The 19507-nt window shown below is 43.1% G+C and overlaps 1 protein-coding gene across 1 annotated transcript in view; it reads left to right on the top strand.

The window, feature by feature from the left end:
• Positions 1-19507, top strand: part of RNF217 (ring finger protein 217) — an 80728-nt gene that overhangs the window by 16286 nt on the left and 44935 nt on the right. Inside the window, exon 2 of the mRNA XM_054024547.1 lies at positions 19207-19440. Coding sequence (XP_053880522.1) covers positions 19207-19440 — 234 coding nt within the window. The remainder of the gene's footprint in view (positions 1-19206; positions 19441-19507) is intronic.

The raw sequence follows: 19507 nt of genomic DNA, 5'->3' as shown, positions 1-19507 counted from the left end.
CAGTCCATTGTCCTCGCTGATTGGCCATCAGCCCTGTCTGGCTTTTGCATTTTTGTACCTGAAGTGTTACCAGTGGGCGTCATCCAAAGTAGCATAGTTGAAATACAGATACATAGTCAATATTCCTAACTTCAGATACAGAAATGATACAGGCATACACATGGCAAAATTATCTCATTCAGTAAATTATAACCTTTCCAATGATATCTTACAAGACCCATCTTGCATAAAGTACATCTGTTATGTCATATTCAGATCGCAAGCATATTTTCATAAAGAATATGGAATGAAACAACACATACATATCCATAATTAAGGGTTTAAAAAAAAAAAAAAAAACCAAAACCCAGAGATGCTGTAATTATACCAGTACCAACTGTTAAAAAGCAAGAAATTCAGAGTTAAGATTAAATTTAAAAGAAATTCAAACATGTTAAGTTATGGAAATAGAGTTAGGGCACTGAAACAACCGTAACTCTGTCCTAAAGTGACACTATGAAAAAAATCATATTAGAATTAAGGTAATGTTTTGGCTATAGATTAGATTAAATTGACTCTTAAAGACATTCGATTTTTGTTTTTCTTCTAGCACCATGAAGGGAGTATTTCTTAAAGGACTAATTTTTAAATGTTCACTCTAGCCAATTGTAAATTTCTAAAATCTTAGAAAATTCATTCTGTGCTCAAAAAGCAAATGCTGTAATTTTGGGCAGGGTATGTTGTATTCTTTAAGTATAAAGTGGCTGAATATAAGTGCAAATCTAAAATTTGTGGAACCATGAGCAGAGCTTTATAATAGAACTAAATTATAGTATTGCAGGACTTTCCCTGAAGAGGAAAATATATAAATCTTGGGCACATTTCATTCATCCTGCTCATAATCATTTTTATATCTTCTGTTAAAACAGCTGTTTCACAGTTTCTCTCCATTTTTTTAGTAGTTAGGGCAGCTATAGATTAATGAAAAATTAATTGATTCTCATTCCTGTGGAAGTTTAGTAGTAAGCCCCTCTGCCATGTACATTGGCCAAACCGGACAGTCTCTACGCAAAAGAATTAATGGACACAAATCTGACATCAGGAATCATAATACTCAAAAACCAGTGGGAGAACACTTTAACCTGTCTGGCCATTCAATGACAGACCTGCGGGTGGCTATCTTACAACAGAAAAACTTCAAAAACAGACTCCAAGGAGAGACTGCTGAGCTGGAATTGATATGCAAACTAGATACAATCAACTCAGGATTGAATAAGGACTGGGAATGGCTGAGCCATTACAAACATTGACTCTATCTCCCCTTGTAAGTAGTTTCACACTTCTTATCAAACTGTCTGTACTGGACTATCTTGATTATCCCTTCAAAAGTTTTTTTTCTCTTACTTAATTGGCCTCTCAGAGTTGGTAAGACAACTCCCACCTGTTCATGCTCTCTGTATGTGTGTGTATATATATCTCCTCAATATATGTTCCACTCTATATGCATCCGAAGAAGTGGGCTGTAGCCCATGAAAGCTTATGCTCTAATAAATTTGTTAGTCTCTAAGGTGCCACAAGTATTCCTGTTCTTTTTGCGGATACAGACGAACACGGCTGCTACTCTGAAACCTACGTAAAAACTGTGAATCTTCCTATCTGTGTAGTTGTTTTATGTTCACTCTCTCACTCATGTTCAGTGTATTTCTTATATTCTCTTCTACATTTAGGTCCCCTGAAAAGAATGGTTTCTAGTGCAGAGTGTTAAATTGACTTCACTGTACTGCACGTCCATTTGCTGCCTATAAGGATATTTAGCCTCAGAGTCAGGTTGATGTCAGATGTCTTCAAAAAAAAAAAAAAAAAAATCTGTTGCTGCTCTGTGGTATTAATTCTTTACCACACATCTGCTCTTAGCCGTTCAAGTTACAGAGGACAAAAATCAGCCACCTTCTGTCTCAATGGAGCCATCAGCTGTTGTCACAGAGGAAAACTGAAGCATATTTGCTTCATTGTAAGCAAAAGATCCTTCAGTGTAGTCTGTGCTGGCAGCACAGCCTATACTTAAGGTTGTTCGACACTTCCTATTATTAGACCTTTATTTCAGTTGCTTGTAGCTTTGGCAAGCTTCACCATTCGAGCTGAAATTTTCCAGGCTGGGTGTTTGCTTTAGACTGAATTTTTGGGAGGAAATTTTAGCAAAAAACGGATCAGCCATTTCTGAGAACAGGATTATGGGAAACAGATTTTTTTTGCCCATGTGTTTTTTAAACAACTCTAATAATTTGGTTGAGAAGCACTTTGTGCCTCCCTGACTTGGAGCTGGGATTTGAAATTTGGTAGTGGGTTGCCTTTCTGTCAGGGATGTTCCTTTTACCTTCCCTCTTGAAAAACCACCCAAACTTGACCAGTTTATGAACCTTTGGAAAATTGCACTTAACACACCCTCAGAGACTTGTTAGTTTGGCAGCTAAATTTTCCAAGGATTCAATCTGCATGGAGTATGCTTCAGCCCAGGGCTACAAGGATAGAGCAGGACTCATTTCAGTTGCTGATCTGGGCTGCTGTGGTATCTGGTACTGGAACAGAGAACAAGAGAGATATGGATTTCCTGTGCTCTAAATAATTCCCCTGCTGGCTTTCAGGTAGTGAGGAGGAGGAAGAGTGGCCTGATTGAAATGTAGAGGGGACAAAAACTGAATGGGGATGGGGAACTTGATGGACAAGAAGGCTGGGAATAGGACGAGGAATCTAGGATGAGGAGGTGGGATGGGGCTGGAGGGAGAGGGCTGGTAGAAGGGGTCAGGCTTGTGCAGAGGGTTTGGTGGGGGAAGGGGGGGGAGGAGCAGAAAGGTCTGTACCCACTTCTCTCCAGAACCTACAAATAAACCCGTAAGAACATAACATAAGAATAGCCATACTGGGTCAGACCAAAGGTCCATTCAGCCCAGTATCCTGTCTATTGACAGTGGCCAATGCCGGGTGCCCCAGAGGAAGTGAACCTAACAGGTAATCATCAAGTGCTCTCTCTCCTGCCATCCATCTCCACCCTCTGAAAAGCAGAGCCTAGGGACACCATTCCTTACCCATCCTGGCTTCTAGCCATTAATGGACTTAACCTCCATGAATTTATCTAGTTCTCTTTTAAACCCTGTTATAGTCTTAGCCTTCACAACCTCCTCAGGCAAGGAGTTCCACAGGTTGACTGTGCACTGTGTGAAGAACAACTTCCTTTTATTTGTTTTAAACCTGGTGCCCATTAATTTCATTTGGTGGCCCCTAATTCTTATATTATGGGAACAAGTAAATAACTTTTCCTTATTCACTTTCTCCCACCACTCATGATTTTATATACCTCTATCATATCCCCCCTTAGTCTCCTCTTTTCCAAGCTGAAAAGCCCTAGCCTCTTTAATCTCTCCTCATATGGGACCCGTTCCAAATCCCTAATAATTTTAGTTGTCCTTCTCTGAACCTTTTCTAATGCCAGTACATCTTTTTTGAGATGAGGAGACCACATCTGTACACAATATTCAAGATGTGGGCATACCATGGATTTATATAAGGGCAATAAGATATTCTCCGTCTTATTCTCTATCCCTTTTTTAATGATTCCTAACATCCTGTTTGCTTTTTTGACTGCCACTGCACACTGCGTGGACGTCTTCAGAGAGCTATCTGCGATGACTCCAAGATCTCTTTTCTGATTAGTTGTAGCTAAATTAGCCCCCATCATATTGTATGTATAGTTGGGGTTGTTTTTTCCAATGCGCATTACTTTACATTTATCCACATTAAATTTCAGTCCAGTCTCACCATTCTTCTACTGTCTCCAGCCTCCTCTAATGGCTGGTCCACATAGAGGATGACAACTTACTGCTGTTTCTAGTTACTCCGTTAGCTCAAGTGGCAGAGTTTTGTGCTGTGGATGTAAAGGTTACAGCTCTGCTGATGAAGCGTGTGGGAGTCAGTATTTCTTCATGTGATGACATTTCTGGGTTTCATTTTTTTTTTTTAAACAAGGGTCTTACATGTTGAAAACTGTTAAAATAACATTAAGATTGCAAAGTGAAGCATGAAAAGTTAGGAAATGCCAGAATTGAGATTGCCTAACAATCTTGATTCATCCCACTTGTGTGTATACATTATGATAAGTCTTTAATTACATGATCACATTTTCTCCATATAACTGCTGCCTCATTCAGTTTACAAGATGGATGGATGGTGCTCACTGAACAAGCCACTAGTTGGTATTTTTATCATTATTGTTCACTGTGTGGCCCCATGCCTTATTTACTGCATTCTATTCAAACTCAGTTCTGAAGGCAGAATTGACTTCCTCCATGGCACTAATCACTATAGTATATGAACATTCATGAATTTATTTTCATAACATTCCTCTGAGGTGGTGGTTTTCCAGATGTGTAGATGGGGGAACCAAAGAAGAGAGAGGTCAAAACTGTCTGCTAATTTTGAGTGTCCAATTTGAGATGTCCCAGGGTCTGATCTGTTTTTCAGAATACTTAGCATCGTATAGCACAACTCCCAGTTACTTCAGTTGCAGCTGTGAGTGCTCAAGTTGAGCATCCATAAAATGAGGAACATTCAGTCAGTGACCACCTGTGAAATACTTGGTTTAAGTGAATTGATTAGCATCACATGGATTCTATTCCTGCTTCTACTTCAGAGGTCTCAATCTTTCAGGGCAGCCTTCAGGTGCCATGACCATGAGACTGTTCTTTCTCTTCTTGGAGTTGCCTGCCTCATTCATTGCACATCTTCCCAATTGTGCAGCAAATGAGGCAGGGATCCTACAGACAAGTCTCTCTTATTACACAGCCCCGAGTGATCCCAAAAACAGGTCCATCGTGAGCACTGAATGAGGCAGGGATCCTGTGGAAAAATGTGGTGATATAATTAGAGACTGCATCATTATGAGTACACACAAGGGAGCTAAATTAAATCTGCACAAGCAATGTTAATTCTGGCATTCCCTAATTTTTGAGTGCTTGACTTTGTAACTTTAGCATTCTAACAAGGGGTGTGTGTGTGTGTGTGTGTGTGTGTGTGTGTGTGTGTGTGTGTGTGTGTGTGTGTAATGGATTATGTAGTATGTCATGTCTCACAAAGTAGTCTCCTCTGCTTGTCTTGAGCAGCCAGAAGGCCAACTTCACTGACTACCTAAAGATTCCACCTATGTAAGGGAATCACCACAGGGTATAGCAGTGCCTTTGCTACATCCTCTCAAGTGCAGGTGATGATGTCAGCTCCTCCGTTCCCTCCCCTGGACCTCAGGCTGATCCTTAGCTTCTGGAATGGGGCCATTAGCTCCTGGACACAGAGCCAACTTTTGGAGAATGCTGTAACTTATGCAGCTGGCTGGTCCAAGGAAGAAGAGAGTGTAAAGATTGCTTAAAGTTCAGTTCTGCTGGACCAGAGAATCTGGCCCAGCATCTCTAGAATATTATTTATTTTTACACACTTAATGTAAGTGAATGCAGTGTGTAGTGATTGGTGGAAGCCCTTATACTATTATATTGGGTAGAATCCTAGAAAATCTGTTGCCTTTAACTCATGTGGTATGTAACTTTTTAAAAGCATCGCCCCCCTTCCCCCCACACACACATTAGAGCATTATCTAAGACTTTATTATCCAAAAAAAGTATATATAAACTATGGTAATCTGTCCTGATTTTAAGGAGTACACGTAGCAGTTAACAAAAATTACTAAGAATGATATCCATGTTTGGTGACTTACTTTTTGACTAAGGCCCCAATCCTGCGAATGACAAGTAAGTGGAACTGTTCTCATGTGTAAAGGTAAGCATTGGTGTAACTGTTTGTTTGCAGGATTTGGGCTTCAATGTACAAAGCAAGTGATATGACTGGAAACTAGCTGAAGTGGTGTGGTTATTATAGGCATAATCTTTTAAAATTAGATTACGTTTTTCCTAATGTATCCCATAGTTCAATGTGCAAAAATTGAAACAAAAGCTATATATAATATATATGTGAAAGTCTGTGAGGTTACAATTGACTTATAAGAGTAGGACTATTTTGTTCTCTGCTAAATCCAGGGTTGTGAGTTCAATCCTTGAGGGGGCCATTTAAGGATTCAGTACAAAAATCTCTCTGGGGATTGGTCCTGCTTTGAGCAGGGGGTTGGACTAGATGACCTCCTGAGGTCCCTTCCAACTCTGATATTCTATGATAGAGTAGAATTATACAGCACATACTTTCTCCAACTGTCTGTGGTAGTATTTAGCACACTTGCATGCTTAGTACACTTCTATAAAATAGATTTCAGTGGAGGTGGAAAGTAGACTTCAGAGATTTTATTATTAAAAACAGATTTATAATTAGGGTACACCATGCAGCAGAATACGACAAAGGATCAATTTTGTTTTTAATAAAATGTTCCATTCAATCTAAATGATTCCATAAGCAGCACCAGGGGAAAATTTAAGAGCATTTTAATGTTGCTTGGCAGGGAATGGTTTGTGGGTTTAAAAAGTAATCTTGTGTCTTTGTAATGTTTGTCATTTACTAATTGAGTGACCCAGAAGTAGACTGTGTGTGTGTATATATGTGTGTATATGTATATGTATATATGTATATGTGTGTGTGATATATATTTATTTTCAGGGTCCCATGATTTCCTTCCTGTTATGGAATTGGCTATGGAATGTCACCTAGAAGCAGGATTTGGCTGCCACATCTAATTTTATTTATTCTTTTAACATTGATTTTAGCTCTTTATGGTTGTGATGATAACTACCTAAATGTGAATTGATGTAGTGTGCTTTACTGTGCAGACAGCATGAAAGGAAAGCTTTTAGAGTAGTATGACTTGCTCCTGTTCACCCTAATAAGATGTTAGTCTGAAATTCACTCATGCAATTTTAAAGGTCTTGTTAACTTATTTCACTGCTGGTAGTATTGGCAGACTGTCCAGCTAATGTGTTTTATCCATCACTTGTTAGCTGTAGTGGTGGAGAAATAGAGGGGGCCACAACAGGACATCTGGCTGTTGACCTGGATTGCTGGGGCAAGGAAAGGAGTCAAAAACCTTGCCCACTTCCCATGGTTTTCCTTCATCTCCCCTGGAAAAAAATCAGGCGCGTGTGGTCTCTGCTCACAAGGGGAACAGAAGGAGGAGATGCATATTTCCCCAAGTACCAAAAATCTTAACTATCCTCGTGGTGTAAAAAAAACCAAGCCATCTATTGCCCCTTCCAAGTTGCCAAAAGCCCCATCTTGACAGAAACCTGCAGGTTTTATGCATTAATTCAAAATCTTGCAGCATGCTAAACAATGAAAATCTGGAGGCAGCGCATATGGGGAAAAAAATCCATGATTTTGTTTTTGTTTTTTTTTATTTTCATATTAAATTAAACTCATTAATAAAATCTTGAATTTATCTGAATCTACTGCAGATATTTCATTCTGATTCAGAATTAGCCCTATATCACAGAAATCAGGATTTTGCTGCAGAATTTAATTGGTGTGCCAGAGACTATTCAGGCCCCTTCATATAATCTGATCCTATGGAGCCCTGAGGGAATCTTTGTTTCTTTCAGGTTTCAGAGTGGTAGCCGGGTTAGTCTGTATCAGCAAAAAGAACAGGAGTACTTGTGGCACCTTAGAGAGTAACAAATTTATTTGAGCATAAGCTTTCGTGGGCTAAAACCCATTTCATCGGATGCATGCAGTGGAAAATACAGTAGGAAGATACACTCTCTCGCTGAAAAAATGGGTGTTGCCATACTAACTATAATGAGAGTAATCCGTTATGCTGGGCTATTATCAGCAGGAGAAAAAAAACTTTTGTAGTGATAATCAGGATGGCCCATTTCCAACAATTGACAAGAAGGTATGAGTAACAGTAGGGGAAAAAATTAGCATGGGGAAATAGATTTGACTTTGTGTAATGACCCATCCACTCCCAGTCTTTATTCAAGCCTAATTTAATGGTGTCAGGTTTGCAAATTAATTGCAATTCTACAGTTTCTCGTTGGAGTCTGTTTTTGAGGTTTTTTTTTTTTTTGTTGAATTGCAAGTGACCAGGGAGGTTGAAGTGTTCTCCAACTGGTTTCTGAATGTTATAATTCTTGGTGTCTGATTTGTGTCCATTTATTCTTTTGCGTAGAGACTGTCAGGTTGGGCCTATGGCTTAAATAAAGACTGGGAGTGGATGGGTCATTGCCAATATACTGTCGCTTCTGGTGTCGCCCATGCCAGCCACTGAGGTGCCCTGTTTGAGAGGTAAGCCTGCCTTGGGACCCTTCCAGTGGTCTCCATCAGTGCGGCACCGCTCCTTGCAGCAGGCGGTGCCCGGCCAGCGCTTGTCTGAACACTGCCACCAGCCCCCGGACATGGGTCGGCTTATCTGCCGGAGTTTCTGGCTTCGGTCCCCAGACTGAGGCAGTATTCCTCAGGCTCTAGGCGTTGATTGTCAGTGGTCTGGCACAGAGTCGAGATGCCAGTCCCCAAAGGCCCGTCACCAGATCGCTGGTACAGCTCACCGCGGGCATGTCAATGGTCTGAGACATCGGTCTTTTTGCTCCCATTCCCGATCTGTGGAGCAGCACCGCACTCTAAGCGTGAGGCGTCGATTGCTTGGGTATTGTTGCCGATCCGCCAAACGCCAGCACCGAGAGCCATCGCCCCCATACAAGTCCTCAATTGAGGTCTGCGGCCAGAGCTGACAGGATTGGGGGAGACAGGCAGCCTCGGTACTCTCTTGGTACCCCAGACAAGTTTCTCCCTCCTCGGGCTCAGATAGCAAGGAGGAGAACCTGCCCACAGGCCAAGGCCACCCACCAAAGGCATCGGCATTCCCCTCTGGGCCACCAGTGGCATCATGGCCCCAGAGCCAGTGACCAGCCCCCTGGCAACTATGGAACCCCTGGGGGTTTCCACCCTGTTGCAGGGACATAGGTCGGTCTGGGGGCCTCTAAAAGACGGCCAGTGACAGTCTCGTGCCCGACCCCTAACTCGGACGCGGTGTCAGAGCAGGCTCCCCAGGGTCAGCCAGCCTCGGCAGAGGCTCTCCTGGCAGAAGTGGTGGAGTTTGCAGACCTACCTGTACCTGCCTCCTCATCTTCGCCCGGTGAGGCGATAGTGAGGCCCTCTCACATGGTTCCCCAGGATGATGCAAGGGTCCATCAGGAGCTTTTGAAGGGGGTGCCTCAAACCTGGGACTGGAAGCCAAGGAACTGGCAGAGCCCTCGGACTCCTGTTTGATGTGCTAAGTGCCTCCAAGGTGGCATTGCCGGTGCACAAGGAAGTGGTGAAAATTACTAAGGTTCTGTGGCAGACACCCTCCTCCCTGCCCTCATCTCCAAGCTGGCGGAAAGAAAACACTGCGTCCCCACTAAGGGGTATGAGTATCTTTATACCCACCCTGCCCAAGCTCACTGGTTGTGTCGGCAGCCAATGAGTGCGATAGACAGGGCCAACCTGGATCGACACCTAAGAGCAAGAGGCTCGATATCTTTGGTAGAAAAATTTATTCTATGTCCAGCATCCAGCTGAGAGTGGCCAATCATCAGGCCTTACTTGGCCGTTACGATTTTAATATTTGGCAGTCTGTGGCCAAGTTTGCGGATTCACTACCAGAGGAGCCCAGGAAGGAATTCCTGGCTATCCTCTGTGAGGGCAGAGCTATGCCCAGGACAGCCCTCCAAGCGGTCTCAGATTGGCAGATTCTGCAGCCCGGATCATGGCTTCGGTCATTTCTGTGAGGTGTGCATCCTGGTTGCAGTCATCGGGCATATTGATGGAGGTTCAACAATCCATCCGGCACCTCCCATCCGATGGCCTGGCACTGTTTTTGGAACAGACAGTAAATTACATGGCCTGAAAGACTCTAGGGCTACCTGGCCCTTTACATGCTGGGACCGGCAAGGAAGCAGTTTAAACCACAGCAGCCACACACATTCGATTAGAACCCTTCCGCAAGAAGGGCAAAGGCTATAAGCACCGGCAGGGCCATCAGCCGGCACCCTCAGCTCACTCGAGCTCTACCCATTACCAACCGGGTAACAAGCAGGCATTTTGAGGGTGTGCTCGAGGCTTTCTCGAGCCTGTGTCCTGGATCCAGCACCCCTGTTATTTTCCAACCATTTGTCCCCCTTCTTCCCTGCCTTGACCTCTCTAACATCGGACCAGTGGGTCCTCAACACAGTAGCAGGGGGATACACTCTCCAGTTTATTTCTGTCCCCACCCTCCTTCCCTGTCCCTCCTCAGAGACCCTTCTCACGAGCATCTTCTCACTCAGGAGGTGCAGGGCCTTCTGCAGGTGGGAGCCATGGAGGAAGTCCCTCTGCACTTAAGGGAGAAAGGGTTTTACTCCTGCTATTTTTTTGATCCCCTAAGCTCACAGGGGTCTACGCCCCTTCCTTGACCAGCGGAGCCTCAACAAGTATCTAAAGAAGTTGAAGTTCCACATGGTCTCCTTGGCCTGCATCATTCCTTCCCTGGATCCAAGAGACTGGTATGTCACACTCAACCTGAAAGACACTTACTTTCACACATCAATATTTCACGGACACAGACAGTTCCTACGTTTCATAATTGTGACTGCCTACTACCAATGCAGTGTTTCCTTTTGGTCTAGCAACAGCGTCAGGGGTGTTTATGAAATGCATGTTGGTGGTGGCAGCCTACCTCAGATGTCAGGATATCCAGATTTACCCATACCTCGACGACTGGCTCTTCAAGGTCCGGTCCAGGTCCAGCACAGTGTCGAGACAGTATGCAATCCACCTGGAAGCCTTGTACCTCCCCGGCGTCCGGAACACACTGGCGGATCGTCTCAGCAGGTGGTTCTCTCACCACAAGTCAAAATGCTCTTCCAGAAGTGGGGAGTTCCCCCAGTGGACCTGTTCACCACCAGACAGAACAGAAAGTGCATCAGTTTTGTTCTTCCAAGGCTTCAGCAGAGGCTCACTGTCTGATGCCTTTCTCGTGTCGTGGTCAGGAGACCTGATGTACACCTTCCCGCCAATTCTGCTCATCAGAAAAGTCCTCTCAAAATTCAAGAGAGACAAGGGACAGGTCATAATGATCATCCCAGCATGGCTTCACCAGCATTGGTTCGGCATGTTCATGGACCTGGCTGTACCAGCGCTTTGGCCACTTCCTAACCGCCCAGACCTACTCTTGCAGGATCGCGGTCGACTCCTGCACCCGAACCTTGCCTCTCTCCACCTCACAGTTTGGATGCTGCGTGGCTGAATCCGGAGGAACAAGCTTGCTCTAGTCAGGTACAGCAGGTTCTCTTTGAGAGCAGAAAGCCAGAGCAACTTACCCGTCAAAGTGGAAGTGTTTCTCCTGCTGGGCGTCAGAGCGGAATATCTGATCGACCCAGGCATCTCTGCAGTCCATCCTGGATTACCTGCTTCACTTAAAGCACCAAGATCTCTCACTTCTTCAGTCAAGGTGCACCTGGCAGCCATATCGGCCTTCCATCCTCGCATCCAGTGTAGATCGGTGTTCGCGCATGAGGTGGTGTTCAGGTTCCTGAAAGGCCTTGGAAGACTTTCTGCCGATCTGGGACCAGGTTCCTCAATGGGACCTCCACCTGGTCCTCTCCAGGCTCATGAGTCCACCCTTTGAAACTGTGACTTCTTGTTCCCTTTCCCACTTGTTGTGGAAGGTTTTATTCCTTGTAGCTATTATCTCAGCAAGACGTGTCTCTGAGTTTAAAGCCCTCACTTTGGAACCCCCATATACACAGTATTCTACAAGGACAAGGTCTAGCTGTGGCCCCATCCGGCCTTGCTGCCAAAGGTGGTGTCACACTTCCCTATCAACCAGGATATCTTCCTCCCGGTGTTCCATCCAAAGCCTCCCATGACCAATGAGGAGAGGCGGCTGCACACTGTAGATGTCAGGCGCATCCTGGCTTTCTACCTGGAGAGCACCACGCTCTTCCGCAGATTGACCCTGCTCTTTATCGCGACAACTGACAGGATGAAGTGCCTTCTGGTGTCCTCTCAGAGGATTTCGAATTGGATCACCACCTTCGTCCGCACTTGTTATGAGTTGGCACAGGCTGTGCCTCCACCGATAGAGAAGGCTCACTCGACTAGGGCTCAGGCATCTTTGGCAGCCCTCCTGGTGCATGTTCCTATCCAGGACATCTGCAGGGTCGTGACGTGGTCTTTGGTACACATGTTCACGACGCATTACGCCATCACCCAGCAAGCCAGAGATGACACTGTATTTGGCAAAGCTGTGTTGCAATCGACACGTCCATGAACTACCACTTGCTTCCGATGCTGCTGCTTGGGAGTCACTACAATGGAATGGACACGAGCAAGCAGTCGAAGAAAAGATAGTTACCTTTCGTAACTGTTGTTCTTCGAGATGTGTTGCTCATGTCTATTCCATGACCCACCCTCCTTCCCCTCTGTTGGAGTTCTGGCAAGAAGGAACTGAGGGAGGGCAAAGCCAGTGGCACCACTTATACCGGCACATATATTCGCCACTCCAGAGGGTGCCAGAGCCAGTCCCCCACGGATACCACTGAGGGGAAAACTTCCGGCATCGGTGCATGTGGCGAGCACACACACCTACAACGGAATGAACATCAACACGTCTCGAAGAACAACAGTTATGAAAGGCAACCGTCTTTTTCAACTACTGTTTAGTCCTGTTGTCTGTGCGAGTCTGAAGTGCTGAGTTTGCTGTATTATATTCTTATTCACCAATAGATTTATTAATTTTCAACATCAAGAACATATTCTGCCCCCATTTATACCTGTGCAACCCAGTACAAAGATAGTGGAGTTGCATATGTGCAACTGAGAGTGGAATTTGACCTGGAGAATCTTTATTATTCCTGGCAACTATGTGTGAACCAGAAAGAAGACAGCCTGAGTTCCGAGATTCCAGGCTGAGTTCCCAAGGGCGGCAGTTTACAGATGAAACAAAGTGGTGGCTTTTTAACAGAGCAGTTCACTGAGACGATGCACATCAAAACCCCTATTCTTTTAAGTTACTTTACTCAGAAAATTGCATTTTTAAAGACAATAAATTTCATGTTTTATGCAGCCAAAGATATTCCCCCATTGCATAACCTGTCCCAATAAGGAGCACATTCAGAATCAACACCCTGTCCCACCACGTTATCGCAGGTAAAAGCCTAAGCTTGAACCATACTTTGAGGGTTAAATTTAGCTTATGTTGGATCAAAAAGAGGAAGTAAATTCCAGAGTTAAGAGCCAGGTAATAGGAATGTCATGCCACTTGCCACTAAACATTTAAATATAAGAACTATCAACTCAGACTCCTCAGCTGATAACTTCTTCCCTGGCCAAAGGGAGAAACATAGTTTTATGACCAGTAAGCGCAGTTTCATATGTGGACTGCTAAAATTGACAGTTTTGAGCTACAGAACTGCACTGGAGTTGTGAAGATTTCTAAATGGTGTATTATAGAGGGGCAGTGGGTCTTGCTTGTCTGGCCTAAATTAAATTGATTCAAATGTTTAAAGTTGAACCATTTTAATATTCTAGTTGATAACAGGGGCAATGTGTGATACACGTTGCTTTGAGCACTATTAGCATGTAGTTTCTTATGTTTAAAATAATTCTGTTACAATCTGCCTTTACTATTCACACTATTTTTAGTGATATATGGATGTGATGTGTTTATTTGTATTACCGCAGCACCTAAGAATCCTAGTCTTGGAGCAGGAGGATCCCATCATGCTAGGCAGCAAAAGTATGCTAACAATTTATGAATGCTGCCTTTGGAAATTAAATAGTATAAAAAGAATTGAACTAGGTTACAGTGCCCTATAAATGAAGAGATTATCATTCTCCGATTTAAACAGGGACCTGATTCTGGCTAACCTTCAAGAAGACTGAGTTGATCCCTCTGTAACTAGACAAAGATTTCTAAATGGAGTGTGAAGAACATATCCGCTTTGGTGGTAGTTTTGGACTTGGATTTGACAGAGTCTGTCGAAAAGAGTCACTCTGAAATTTGAACCCCCCCCTTCCTGCAAACTCGTATGCTTTAGAGCATAAAGGGATTAATTAACAAAAGGGACTTCTACTCCGAAGCACATTAGGAATCCTGCTCTGAGACGCTTATAGTTCATAAAACAGGGGCTCTCTCCATGCTTCTCCTAAATTGTTTCTCTACTACCCTTCTCTGGAGCTTGTCAACTTCAGTTCCAAGCTCTAAGTGTTTTGAAGCTTACTGGAGCTAAATTCTCAAGTATTCAAGCCACCTTGAATCCTGTGATGCATCAGTGCAAAGTTCTGTAGCACGCACTTTTTAGGGGTCCAGTTTAGGGATTCTGTGGAAATCATAACTGAACTATCTGAATTTTGTGCATGTAGAATATGAACCACAACCTACACATCAACAGTTTGATCTATATATACACACAAACATTTTAAAAAATTAAATTTTGAAAAGTAATTTATAAAATTATCAGTGCACCCATTCCCCTTTTCTTGCTTTATCATGGCTGTGTGACTCAAATCCAAAGAAAAACCGAGGCAGAAAGGTGAAGAGAAGATCATCAGAAAAAATGCCAGCAATACATTTGTATGCAGTGGTGTAGCTTTGTTGGTCCCAGGGTATGAAGGAGACAGGGTATGAAGGTCCAACTTCTGTTGGTGGAAGGGACAAGCTTATGAGCTTCACGGAGCTCTTTGTCAAGTCTAGAGAAGGTAACCAGAGTGTCCAGGCTAAATACAAGGTGGGACAGATCAAGCACAATGTTGTAGGAGACCACTTAAAAGGAAGTGGACCGTTAACACCCTTGCAGTCATAGGACAGTGGAGGGTTAGTAGGTAGCAGGATGTGTTGCAAATTGTTGTAATGGGCCATAAAACCTGCACAATTCTCTTTACAAGCTGGAGTCATGATTCTCCCATTCTTAGACTTGGTCTCAAGCTGCAGTACCCTGTGTACTAACAATGCTTTTTTTGGTCCTACTGAACTCTGTACCGGCAACTCTTTCCTTTGGGAGCTATAACCAGTGGTAGGTAAGGCATGTTGGGTTAACATTTTAAATTTCAAACTATAAATAAAGGTATAAAAACTAGATGAGGTTTGGGAATTTAAACTGATGAATGTACTTAAATGTGCATTATAAAATATTTAAAACATGCTGTTAGGTCCAAAAGGTCAAACTTTTGTATCAGAGGTGTTTGCATTATAGGTGTATATGTAGCACTTTCTTCTTTACTTGCCTCCCCACTCCTTGCTGTAAGCAGACTATATATACTAAAATGTTCAAGAATCCTGTCCTCCAAGTGCCTCAGCAGGATTTTTGTATGATTTATGCCTTTTTATTTTTTATCAACAAAGAAGTGTCTGAGGACAATGAATAGTGCATATTTACATACTTATAAAGCTGCATGCCACCCCTGGAGGCCTGGAGTGAGAAAGCACTTGGCTTCGGTTATTTCACCCCACTCCAGGATCACATGGGGCTGGAATTCCTTCCAGAGGCATAGTCTGAGTTTGGGAGGGGAAATGAGAGATTTTGCTCATAGAGATGCAGCAGCATGACTTGAACCCTCTCAAGGTCGATCTACATACAAACTTGCACTGCAGTAATTAAACTTGTTCTAGTTGATATCTTCTGGGGGAGGAGAGGGGTGTTAAGGAAAGTCTCTGTGGATGCTCTTAAGTAAGAATAAGTGTCCTGTTCTGATTTAGCATACACTGAATTTTTACATACATAAGCAAAATAGAACACATTTTAAAATAAGATCTAAATTAGAACTGATTTAGTTACTGCAGTGCAAGCTTGTGTGTGGAGAAATCTTCAGTTCCTGAAACTCTGCCAGGAATGCATTACCCATATTTTCTTGGGACAGATTTTCCTCTTGAGAGGAAGGAGCATGACAAGTCTCGTAAGAAGGCTATAGGATATTGTTGGTAGGAAAAAGCAATCTGGTGCAGAGATTGGGAAAGGAACTTAATGTATCTACTATGGAAAAGAATGAATAAAAGAAAAGTGAAAATGAAATAACAAAGGAATATAGTTTATAAAGAAATGGAAGATGGGCAAGTATTTTAGGTACAACTATGTGTGGTGGGGGGGAATTGTATCAGAGGCTAAATTCTATAAAAATCACTGTTTCTACTGTTGAATCACAAGTTGCACATACAAAATTTAAATAATTGTACAGTCTCTTATAGTACCATTGTCTTCTGTCTTTCTCCTCTGGTTTATCACCTGTTCCTTCATGTCTACTTGGATAGTGTTAGCACAGTACCTGGTGTGATGGGATCCTGAGGTCTTTGAGAGCTACCCAAATCAATCTAAAAGTTATATAAGAAATTTTAGTGGTGCTAACTCTCACAATTTTGGGGGAGTGATGTGATTTTGGTTGTGACTTGTGCCCATGTAGTGAATTTGAGCCTGCAAATTGGCTGTCTGCCCCACTTGCCCTGCCTCTTGGGGCAGAATAACTAATCAGAGCTGCTACAGACAGAACTGTGTCTCTCCCCACCCTGCCAACCCCTTAGCAACCCAAAGCCATTCTCATAGGAGGAGAGAGTGGAGATGGCTCTGTACCCTCCCCTTCTGTGAGCCTTTGGGACAGGATGGTTCCTCTGCCCCTGCCTACTCTGCAACATCTGGCCAGGAGTGGGGCGGGAGAGGGGAGTATTTCCTCCCTCCTCCCCTCCCCCAGTCTGGAAGCCATGGCAGTGAGGGGTGAGGAACCACAGGAGGAGCAGAGGTGAGGCTGTATGAGTGAGTGCAGAACTGGGGGCAGCTTGGTGGACTGAGCTGACAGGGGGAAGGGGAGCTGGGGGGCCAGAATTTTCCCTTCACTTGCATTTGTGCAATCCCACAGTACTTCTTCCTCAGTAACACCTTAAATGGCTTATGCACGTGTATCAGAGGACAGAATTTGGCCCTGTGGTAGGAATTAAATTATTCCCCTAATGGGAGAGTCTAGATGTAATCCTGCTCTCTTTTCCATGTCTGTCTGCAGTCCTAATAGTAGCAAAAGGCAGTAAATGGTTATTTTAGTCAGTGAAGTTAGCACATGAGTCTCAGAATACACACCAAACTTTCTCAGTAAGAAGGTGTCATTTTTAGATAGTCATATGTGGTCACCTTAGGCAAATCATTCAGGCTGTGATTTTGAAACTGATATGTCTAAGTGAGTGGAAAATGAGGCCATTTTGGTGCTTAACACCGGGTCCCCTTCTTTGAAAATTGTGGCTTTAACCTCTCTGCCTTTTTCCTCTGTAAAATGGGGAATTGCGAGATTTAATTCACTGTGTGGTTCTAGAGTACTGCAGTAATTGAATGCCATAGAAATTCCTGTACATAAAATTTGCATTTATATATTCAGTTTATGAGAGTAGAGTAGATGCTTCAGAGGGAGTGAACAGAAGAGGGCAATTATCAAGTGATCCATCCCGTCCTCCAGTCCCAGTTTCTGCCAGTGTGATGGTGCTGCCCATGGGAGACTGCTGAGGTCACTCAATTAAGGTGAACTGCAAACAAAAATCTAAGTATTGGAATATCCACCAGCGTTTGGGCAGACAAACCCCAAACGCTGGTGGATATTCCAATACTTAGATTTACCAAGCCAGCACAAAACAGCTTCTGTAGTACCTCACTGCCACTTAGAAGTCCAAACCACGCAGTTCCCTTAAAGTACCCAGCCTCTGGCCTCCGTCCAGACACACACGTCCGATATGATGATGATTACTGAGAATCTTATCTCATCATATTAAAGAAAAGGTTCTTCCAATCCCAAAGGATCAGCCACATACCCAGGTTCAATTATAACTTAGATCTTACCCAAAATACACGCTATAGCCAATTCTTATTAGCTAAACTAAAATTTATTAAAAAAGAAAAAAGTGAGTGTTGGTTAAAAGATCAATATACATACAGACTTGAATTCAATTCTTGAGGTCCAGATACATAGCAGAGGTGAGCTTGTAGTTGCCAAAAGTCCTTTTAGAAATAGTCCAATATCCATATTCAGGGTGGCTCCAGTCAATGACTGAGGATTTCAATTCTTGTGGCTTAAGGTTTCCCCCTCTTAAAACCCAAAGCAGATCTGAGATGAAGTAGGATCATGTCCCAGGGTTCTTATACATTTCCAGCAGCCTTTCGACCTGAGAAAACAATAGGCTTAACTCTCCTTTCAAACATCCTGGCAATTAGCACAGGGTAATTTATCCATTAAACAGTTCAGATACAGGTTACCACAACCTTCAAAGAGACACATAGACAATAATACTATTTCACTCAAGTATCATCACAAATGTTAATATTCCTTTTTTGATCTTTGAATTAAAGTTATAGCAATAGACACGACTTGTTTGCTTACATCACAAGACCTGAGCAAACAACTACCCCTGAGATCTCTAACCATGCAGACTTGCGTTTTAAAGCTCTATTCATTTACCTATCTTCCTATCCAGTCTTCCTTCCCAGCCATGGGTCAGGTCAGTCTGAGTTAATTAACTCTTTCTGGCCCTGTCACCTTCCAATGAAATATTATATTACACTCATAACATCACAGCCAATCATTGGTTTAGGGATACCCAGAGCAAGCAGTTGTGTTACTGACCATCATGGCTATCTTCCATTTGATTGAGAGTGATGTAGAATAAGAAGGCAACAGCTTATTCTTTGCTCTTCAAGGGGCAGATAGAATTTGCTTTCCCCATGCCAACTTCTAGTAAGAAGCACACATAAGAGCATTGAGCTAGCAAAGGCAGCCAGAGGTTTCTGGAGTAAGTGTAATCTATTTTCCCTGGTAAAAACTGGGCTCTCTCTTTGGGTACATGTTTTTTATCCTTTCTGTATGAAATCAAAAATATTACCTTAGCCTGCTTGTATTGCATATCTTAGTAAGATGTAAAATGAGGAACAGCTAGACTGTCTCTCTCAGTAGCCAATATAAAAGATAAATGTTAGAATATAGTCTCACTGGCACACATACATATGCTTTGTGCATGTGATGTAACTGATGTGGATGTGACAGAAAAGCAAAACTTAATATTTTCCAGAATGTGTTCAAAATAAACTTAAAATAAAATGGCCTGTTTTGTTAGTGTACAGATAGCTAGAATTCAGAACAAATGCATTTTCTTGTGCAGTTCACAAGATGTTTTGGAAATGCTTTACTTTTTGCATAGTAGACATGGAATACTTACTCCACAGCTATCTGATCTCTTACCTGGTAATTTTTTACCCTTCTATTTACGTGCAGGTGCAGCTGGGACAGGCAGATATAAACTGTCCAATCACAGAGTGCAGTGAATACCTGGATGAAACAACTGTCCTCTACAACCTGCCACATGATGACATCATCAAGTATAAATACTTCCTGGAACTCAGCCGTATTGACTCCAGCACCAAGCCATGCCCTCAATGCAAACACTTTACCACTTTCAGGAGGAGAGGTCACATTCCAACCCCAGCGAAATTGGAGAACAAATACAAAGTGAGCATGCTCACCAAACCTATGGATTAGATGACACAGCTGTGAGCAGCAAAAGTAGGACAGCATG

The sequence above is a fragment of the Malaclemys terrapin genome, chromosome 3 (assembly GCF_027887155.1).
Source record: "Malaclemys terrapin pileata isolate rMalTer1 chromosome 3, rMalTer1.hap1, whole genome shotgun sequence".
In the NCBI taxonomy this organism is placed as follows: Eukaryota; Metazoa; Chordata; order Testudines; family Emydidae; genus Malaclemys; species Malaclemys terrapin.
This window is presented reverse-complemented; position numbering and strand designations above follow the sequence as displayed.